Raw genomic sequence first — 10,000 nt, 5'->3', positions numbered from 1 at the left:
GTGTGTGTGTGTGTGTGTGTGTGTGTGTGTGTGTGTGTGTGTGTGTGTGTGTGTGTGTGTGTGTGTGTGTGTGTGAGTGTATACAGGTGTGTGTGTGTGGGTGTCTCTGCATGTGTAATAGGGGGGGTGTCTAACATCTGTCAGAGTGGTCTGTCAGTGGAGCGGAACGGAACTCCCAGGCAACACTGGCAGCATTCAGGCCCGTCCATGAGCACTCTCACTGGGTCGCCATCAGCGCAAACAAAGCCCCGCTGAGACACGCGTCCATGCCAGGGTCACCGGCTTAGCTTACCGCGCTCCGAGGACAAATCATCCTTAATTACTCGGAGGTGCCCCCAGAGAGCCACCAGCCCTAGGACAGGACTTACAGCACACAGCGAGCAAGGATCTCACTCTGCCCTCCTTGTCTGTCTGAATAGACCGCATACACACGCACAGCACACACACATGCATACTGGTACATTCACACACACAGACACACGCACGCACACATGCATGCATACACACGCACATTCACACACAAACACAACACGCACTCACAACATGCACCTACACACACGCACGCGCGCACACACGCACGCACACACACACACACACACACACACACACACACACACACACACACACACACACACACACACACACACACACACACACACACACACACTGACTGCTGGGAGGGATTACGCAACTTGCCCCTGAAATAGAAACTAGCCCAGGCAGGGCCCTAAGCAGCATCGCCATGGGGTCTCCAGCTCCGTAAAGAGCCTTCAAATGTTTGCTCTGGATATACGTCTCATAAGGGATATGAGCAGATATACCACTCATGGAAAAAAAAAGAAGAAATAGAGTTAATACCCGTGTGTACACGCCAGGCACTAAGCGTCAGGGTCTAAATCACACACTCTAAATCACACACTTTTTTCTGGGATGCATCAGGGCTTGTCTGCCAGTTAAACACAAGCTATCATTAGTGCTGTCATGAGTCAGAGAAGAACATATTTCATATGAATGTGTAAGTGCAGCAAAACATGGACTGGATATGAGGAGATGTCCAAATTCGCTAAATAGCCCTTTCATGCAGATATGATCGCCGGCGGCTGAAAAGACTATGTCATGACTGCATTGCTATGATATTGTAGAGACACTTAAGTAGTAGATTGCAATATGATCTCCAGAATCCCGTGCTCCTGGACACGGATCTTTGGGACACGAAATCCGTGTCAGTTTCACAGATTTTGCCAAAATTCCGTGCTCCTGGACACAGAATTGTTTTCCGTGATGGACACACGGAAGTGCTCTCTCTATACTCCCACAGCTCTATGTTTCCAATGTCTTGTGTTTTCTCAGGATTTTTCTAATTTCAACTTTTTTCTCAAAAAACATTTGTTACTGACAGGTTGGGGTTAGGGATTGTTTTGGTCTGGGCACAGCTAGTATTCATATATTATATGAATTTGATAGCCTATCAACCAACTGGAAAAGGTATTTCTCAAAAATTCAATGACAGGTTAAGGTTAGGGAATGTTTTGGTCAGGGCACAACTAAAATTGCTATAGCATTATTTTGTTTAGGATTAGCACACTGACACAGCAACTGATTAGCAAACTGACACGGATTCCGTGTCCCGAACATCCGTGTCCAGGAGCACGGAATTCTGGAGATCATGTTGTAATCTAAAAGAGGCTTTGCATAAAAGAAAGGTAAATCAATCAATCAATCAATCAATCAATCGATCAATCAATATCATATTTATACATCAGAAACTAAGACTCTAAATGGCACACTTTGGACTACGTAGGGCTTGTCTGCTAGAGAAACACAAATGATCACCAGAAGGAACACAAGTCAGAGACGCAAGACATGGTTGAAAGCACATCCTTTGTTTACATGTGTATACAGTACAACGTGCAACAAAACATAAGGAGACAAACCATTTTCAGAAAAAAAAGTCTGTACATGTCAGGGACTAAGCCATCTCTAAACACTTTCTGAGCTACATTGCGTCTGGTCTACCATATAAAGAAAGCGGTAATTGGAAACACAACATCTTTTGTATATGGACATTTGTCAGTGCCGCAAAACATGGTCTGGATATGTCAGTACACATGTACACATCAGGGACTAAGCCATCTCTAAATAACTCACCTTCTCGGATTCATCAAGACTTGTCGGCCAAATAAACACAAACAGTCATCCGTGTACTCATTCACTTGATGTCATGTCAGAAGAAAGATGTGATGTGAAGAAAACCCAACATCTTTTGTATATATAAACGTGTACTTAAGTGCAGAGGCACATTACTTGGTTTTCAAAAGAGAGAGGACACAGTTGAGGATGAGTCACTGCGGGTTGTGTGGGCTCTCTAAAAGCAGATTCACCCATATGTAAACCATGGTGGTGCATACTGCACACTGCAACCTTGGCATAGATTATAATACCATCTCTCTCCCATGCTGGAGCACTTACTTGATTGCGGCTATCGGCCTCAATCACGAGAGGGGAAAAAAAGACCCTATCAGAGAGTAGATTGTTTATATCATCTAATCCAATTCCACACACACACAGAGGGGTAGGGAATTTGGAACACCGCACATGAATGAACGGAGATAATGGAATCCCATTATCGGGAATCTTCAGAGAGGCAGGGGAGGAGGAGGGTGACGGCAGGCAGGAGTTCCGATTATTTAAAATCCTTTGGAAAATAGCAAGGCACAGGCACACTCTTCTTCCACTGCAGGCACCCACGAGAGTGACAACAAGTCCATTAAGATTTGTGTCGCTCCTTAATTTCCTATGGGATTAATATCTTTTACAAAGTATCTCTACTGTGTTCTGCGCTACAGTGGCCAGCGAGTGACATAAAACTAGCGAGAAATTGCCACACACACTGCTTTCCCTTGTGAGCAGTAAACAGAAAGTAAACTGAAGACGACCAGACAACTGTCCCACACACACATACACAAGCACACACATGCACGTGCACACACACACAGACTCACACACAACTGCTTCCAATAACAAGGCTGTAAATAGTATTTCGGATTGCGGTCGGGTTCTTGAACGGAATACAGAACACGGAACATCAGAAATTGAAGGCAGGGTGGTGCTGACACAGCCAGAGCCAGAGCCAGAGCCACCACAGCCACAGACATGGCACGGCAAGTCACTCTCTCAGGCCTGGGGCAGTGGGTGTGGGCCTAGTAAACCAGTGACTCCCAAACTGGGGGTTGTGACCCCCTATTGCACGGGGGTCATGGAGAGAATGGACTGTTTGTAAGGTTTGCAAAAAAAAAAAAAAAACCCTTGAATGTGCTTCCATATAATTACCCAATACTGTTACACATAAATTGGTGTGTAAAAATATTGAATCCTTTGGCTAATATATGTTTTTGATTTTGTTGTGAATTTCAAAGTTTAAGCTAGCAATATTAAGGGGAAAAAAATTTGTTGTGCTCGGAATATGGGATAATGGGGCGTTCAAATGGGGGGTCTCAGCAGGAAAAAAAAATTGGGAACCACTGGGCCCCAGCCCTAGTCCAGCCCTAGTCCTACTAGCTCTACAAAAGAGTTCCTCCACTGGCCTGCCCTCCCCTGGCCGGCCTGCTGCAGTGCTTCCTGCTGCCAACAGCAGGTCCTTGTGAGCAGGAGTTGGAGCCTGACGACATGCGGTTCCAGACCTTGGCCCAGTACAGCTCTCTAATTTCCATGGTTTTGGCCCGGGCCCGTCCACACGTCATGACTCAACAGGCGCTGGCGCTGTGTGCAGTTCTATCTCTCCAGTGCCAGCACGGCAAGCGTTGAGAAATGGGGGAAAGCAGTGAGGAAGAAGAACACAAAAAATAAAAAAAGCAGGAGGCAAGAGCAACCCACCCTGAACGCAGCCCAATCCTCAGGGGTGTTCCTCCACAGATAGAGAGTCGGTAGGCCAGGAAACCCTGGGGGACCTGGATCTCCTCGCATCCCATCTCGCCCCACTGGACCCATAGAGCCCTGTGATGTGACAAACATATCAAATAACGTCATGTCCTGTAGGTCTCAGCAGACACAGAACAGAAGCAAAACAGCGTGTGGAGTTGGAGTTACAGCAGTTACATGCAGTGATGGGCAGCCTTGAATCAAAAGATACAATCCAGTGCCACATATTGCAAACCACCAGATTTTAACCTGTCCAATCGCATGATTGATTTATACGTACAGGTAAAACCAGGTCATTTGTATTACTGGATTCATTGTATCTTTGAATCCAGGTTGCTCATCACTGATTAAATGTCATATTGAGATTCAGATTCAGATTCAGATTACTTTATTAGTCCCATGAATTGCAATTCAGTTTGCGGTCCCAGTCTCCATCAGTCAATGAATAGATAGTATAAATAAAAAGAGTAGAAAATGAAATACAAAACCTAAAGGAAACAAAAAACAATAAATAAATAGGAAAACAAAAACATACACATTTTAACACATACATTCAAACACCCTGTCCTGTCAGTGATGAGCAGCCCTCAGTAAATGAAATGGTCAGTAATGAACTCTATCCCTACAACCTTGTTTAATAATCTAATGGTTGTAGGGATGAAAGATCCAGAGTAACGCTTTGTTTTTGTCCTGACAGAATAATAGCGCCTCCCAGAGGGCATTAATGAAAATTCACCACTTAAAACATGGTCAGGTTGACTAATGATACTTTTAGCCTTTTGGACTGCCTGTTTGTTAAACAGAGCACTCAGACTATTTAGCTGTGTTCCAATGATCTTTGATGACGTGTTAACAATACTGCTGAGACTGTTCTTGTCTTTGACTGAAAGGCTATTGAACCAGCATAAAAAAGAGAAAGTTAAGAGACTCTCAATAAAAGACTGATAAAAGTTACGTAAAATGGTTTTAGAGACACTGAAGGAGTTAAGCTTCCTCAGCAAATGAATTCTCTGTTGTCCCTTTTTGACAATTGTCTCAGTGTTTATATGGAACTTGAGCTCACTGTCAAATATTGTACTTATAGGAGTCAACGATTTCCACATCTCCCACATGTACGACACTTGCTATTGGTTTTGCCTTTGCCTTCCTAAAATCAATTATGAGCTCTTTTGTCTTGGCTACATTTAAATCTAAAAAATTATCGTCGCACCACTTCACAAATGAGGTCAATGCTAGCCCATGACTGGAATGTGGACCTTGAAATAAAGATAGCAGTGCAGTGTCATCTGAAAACTTGACTAAGTGACTTCCTTGTTGGGAAGTCCTGCAGCTGTCGGTGTACAAAATAAAAAGTAAAGGAGAGAGAACACAGCCTTGCGGCGAGCCCGTATTTGAGGAAATGGGTTGTGATAGTTGACCATTTACAAATACTCGCTGTATTCTATCTGTTAAAAAATGTAATATTGATATTGAGAGCATTATTGAAACAAAAATAATTTATTATAATATAATATTATGTAATACATCACATTTCATCGTTTGACATGGGCCGTAGGTATACCCGGTTATACTACAACAGTAAGGTAGAAATGTTCAGTTTATCACAGATCCCCACTACTGGAGTAATCCTCAATATTGTGGAAGGGTGGGTACACAGATGCCGTACCTTGTCGCCTTTAAATCCCTCAGGGCCTTCACGTCCAATGCATCCCTATGGAAACACAATACAATATCGTCATCCGTAAACCCAAATAACTAACTGATGTTAAAATATGAAATGAGCCTTTCACATTTTTGCCAGCAAGCTACACTCAGTGAAACATGATTCTAGTTTTAGGACAAAAAAACATTCACCATCATACATATTTTTGGGAATATGTATTATGGTTTGTCATTCAACAATGACCAACAGCCAAAACACACAGAGAGCTTTTCTTTCCCGTCTTCTCACAGACAGCAGCAATTCTATGATATTTAAACAGCCCGACAGAACAGAACAAAGATGCCAGCAGTATAAAAGTCGTGGGAAATATGGATGCATGAAACCAACCAAAATATAGAAGAACGTAGAATATAATGAGGGCAAACAAATGACCTATCTGTGATTACATCCACCATGTGACCCATCAACGCTGACCTCTTTAATAACACGAATGGAGAGCGGGTATTATTATTATAGCCTTCAAAAAAAAAAAAGAAAGTTGGCAGCGTCGCTGCGTCCCACTTCCAAGACATCAAGTGTCTGCCGTGCTGACGGACAAGAAAATCACAGTAAATGCAAATCCTTTGGAGATAATGCATATTTCACATGCCATGTACATCAAGCCCTGGGTGGATGCCTGGGAATGGCTGAATGGCTATTTTGTTCATAGACGTTGCACAGCCAAGCTACCTCAAGCTGAGCCTATACTGTAAAGTGGTCCTTTAGGGTTATTCTTCCCATAGTGCTATTACTGTATATCCAAGTATGAGACACACGTCTCTGTTAAATAGTGAAATCAACACACTAATAAACTTTTATTTAACAGTAATTCAAACACCTCATCGACCTCAAGGAACTTGGAACACAGTCAATATGCTTCAAAGACTGTTTATAGTCATTTAAATGCACAGTATGACAGATTGGTACAGTCATTAATGACAGCACAGCAAAATAACAGCATGCTTGCAGATTATTACCTATATACAGAATGTGGTTCCCCAACTATTTCTGCTGGAACCCCTTTTTGGAACTAAGAATATTTTTGTGACCACCTTCCCCGTCATATTCCATACACTTATAGTCATACGGTACAAGTCAATATTGTTGGTTTTCATAGACAAGTAAGCTTAAATGTGCATTGGTTTATGTAAGCATTCCCTCCCCTCTCCCACCCCCTGCATAGGGTTGCCAAATGTCTGTAGAAAAATTATTTTAGCGAGCCCTCCCCCAGAAAATGTTGCATTTCTTAGATGCAATTTCCTGCATTTTAACCAAATCGTGTCTCGTTACAGTGCAATACAGAACCATACTTTCATTTCTAAATATGGGACGATTCCACTTTTCAAGGGACGGTTGGCAACGCTACCCCTGCAGTACCTTGTTAATAGGGGTGGGCGGAATGGCAAAAATGTCGTATCACGATTGTTTTTACATAAAATCTCCATTTCGATTTTTATCACGATCTTCCATCAAAAAAATCAAAAAAACAAAAAACAACCGTCATATACTTGCAATTTGTAATTTGCAGTTAATGAAATGTTTACACACTTATGACACTCTCATAAAGTCCACAATTGGAATGCAATGATGTAAAGAATAAACATAAAGACAACAACACTAAGTAAGCAGACATCACTCTGATGCTGATGGTAAATATCCTCACGCCAAGACGATCTATACAATTTCTCCACTTTGGCAGATTCGAGACGATCTTGTACTCGATATCACGATTCACGATTTAATATCGTCATATCGCCCACCCTTACTTGGTAACTCCCCCAGTTTGGGAGCCGCTGGCCTAGCACTGTATATAATGAAGCAGACAAACTCACGGTTCGTCCAGAAGGCCCGGCTGGTCCCGGCGCTCCCCTCAGCAGCCGATAGTGCCGTCCATCCCGACCTGTGACCACGTCCCCATGCTTTGGTGCTTTGGCCGGCTGCACGCTGGTCTGCTTAGTGCCGGCGCCCCCTGTGCCCCGGCCCCTGCCCTGTCCCTCGTATATCTCCCCAGTCCCTTCCGGCCCAGGGTCAAGGGTGGACGGCAACAGCTCCTCTTCAGGCAGTGCGTTGGAGTGCGCATTTGAGTTTGACTTGGGTTGACTTTTAGTGGGGGGCTGAGAGGAGGATTTCTCAAATCCGTTGGCGGAGGTTCCGGGCGAGTCCAGGTCAATGATGCCGCCGCCTGAGGGCCTGGTCTGTGTTATTCTGCGGTCTGCGTTTACCTTTGGGCTTAGCGGTTTGATGGAGGTGTGAATCCCCCGGTCACTGGTTCCTCTTTCACCGAAGCTGTTTGTAGTGATTACGGTGGGCTTAGCGGACTCAATGTGGTTCTCCAGCAAGAGGCTGTTGTTCCCATGGCCCATGGTCTGTAGATCCCATTTAGGGTTGTGCTTAGCGACCTCACTGCTGACATTCAAGACTGGGGACACGTTGGGGATCTGCCAATAAGTAAAGACAAAACAAAGAAGCAATAGTGAAAATGTAGCAAGGTGAGACAAAACACAGAGCCCACACAGACGCAACAATCAACAAGCCATGTGCTTTCCAGAGAGGTTGACATTCGGTACAGCAACAACATGGTGTTTTGATGGTGTGTGTACGCATCGATTGCAGTTACTATGGACACAAGAAAGGAATTCATTACCAAAGAAAAAATAATCTCCCTCGGAAAGATCAACAGAAAAAATCTCAAATCTCTGAGTTCATGAATGACTTTTTAAACGTGCCATCAGACCATGAAAAGAGAGGGGTACGATTGCCAGGCTGATGCCAACTAGCCATGAAAAAAAAAAATTCTGCTTCGAGGGGCAATCTCCCCCTCTGCCACCCATCCTTGTCCTCCTCCTCCTCCGAAAAAAGAGAGAGCAAGAGAAAGAAAGATGAAAAGAAGGGCTAGCCTCGGCCCATTGACTGGTGAGAGTGTACTGTGCCGCCTGGTTCACCAGTCCCTTCTGCCTTATCGGCTGTGCACAATAGACGTCTATGCAAGCAGCACTTTGCTTTGAGGGCCAGCAATACTGAGATGAATGGGGCACTTGATCCCCTGTGGGGTTAGACACTGTTTGTCCAGCTAATATTTTGGAATCATTGAGATGTTATGCGCCCCCCCTCCATAACAACACTACACAGTAAGGAAAGTTTTAATTCAACGTCATTCTGAGAATATTGTCCAAACCGAGTTAGTTTTAATTACCTTTGAGTTTTGCATTATCACATATAGAGTTTACACTGTTTCATGCAGAGGTGTCAAAAGCAAAAGTAGAGGTACATGTAAGGTGTAAGGACAACACTAGCTCATGATATTACATTGCTGTTACACCAGCTATTCCAATGACTTTTTACAGCTATTCCATAGACTTTGTTGTTACTGAAAAAGGACTAAAAATCGAACAGGAAAACCCACAAATTTGGTCAGACCAGCTTAGAAGAAGGTACATTGGCCTACAGTAACTGTAGACCAGTTACTCAGTGAAGTTACTTGTGTTGAAAGGAAACTGTGGATGGTTGTTGTTTTTTACTTCTCCTTTTACTTTCGACACCTGTGGTTTTAGGGCCTACATGACTCTACAGTGTTAATTCAACACTCAAGAACTTGAATTTAACATTGACATTGAATGGAGCCATATACTCTCATAATAGTACTGAATTAACATATCTTTTATTAACTGTGTAACTACAGAATGACATGAAGCACTGAAAAATGAGACATCAGTAAACACTTTTTAGTTGTGTTTTTTACTCTGGTGTGCTGTGCTGAATTTACCCTTTTTAGGACATGGGCAGTGTTATAAATTGGCTGTTCCCAGAATGGTAGGACCAAGTTGCAATGCATTACTAAAGGCACTTTGTAATCTCAGTACTATGGTAGGAAAAACGTTTGAATGACTGATTTACAGGGTTCCACAGGTGGAATGGCATGCAGTATGGGGCTGAGAGGAAATGACCTGAGAGGAAATGAAATCATGAGAGAGAACGTTCATTACGTCACACCGACATTTGTTTACTGATCTGGTAATGCCCAAAACAGATTAGCCCCACACACAGGTAATCAGAGGTTGCGATTTGCTGTAATAACGATGACGGATGTGATGCTGGTGGGTGTTGATAGCGCCACTGATAGCAGAGCTGAAAACGGCGCTTTAAGGTTTCCGGTCAATTAATTTCCCCAACAGCCTGTCTCTGATAAGGCCCCAGCATTACAAGGCTGGAGCCTGAGGCATAGTGAAGCTTTTTTGGGTTCCCTTTTTTAAAAGCAATTAAGACGTTTCTCAGGTCATTAGCCAGTCAACAACAAGCTATAGCCAGCTAAACTGAGCACTTGTTGTACAGAACAGCACCATCCGTTTGGACAATTACTGTAATGTGGGCTATTTTAGGCTG

The 10,000-nt window shown here is 43.5% G+C and overlaps 1 protein-coding gene across 1 annotated transcript in view; it reads right to left on the bottom strand.

Moving 5' to 3' along the window:
* si:dkey-61l1.4 (collagen alpha-1(V) chain) overlaps positions 1 to 10,000 on the bottom strand; it is a 38,255-nt gene that overhangs the window by 17,130 nt on the left and 11,125 nt on the right. The window contains exons 5-7 of the mRNA XM_063193733.1: positions 7,453 to 8,058; positions 5,585 to 5,629; positions 3,874 to 3,993 (exon numbers count right to left, since the gene is read on the bottom strand). Coding sequence (XP_063049803.1) covers positions 3,874 to 3,993; positions 5,585 to 5,629; positions 7,453 to 8,058 — 771 coding nt within the window. The remainder of the gene's footprint in view (positions 1 to 3,873; positions 3,994 to 5,584; positions 5,630 to 7,452; positions 8,059 to 10,000) is intronic.

The sequence above is a fragment of the Engraulis encrasicolus genome, chromosome 3, assembly GCF_034702125.1.
Source record: "Engraulis encrasicolus isolate BLACKSEA-1 chromosome 3, IST_EnEncr_1.0, whole genome shotgun sequence".
Lineage (NCBI taxonomy): Eukaryota > Metazoa > Chordata > Actinopteri > Clupeiformes > Engraulidae > Engraulis > Engraulis encrasicolus.
The sequence above is the reverse complement of the archived record's forward strand: the minus strand, read 5'-3'. Positions and strand labels throughout refer to the sequence as shown.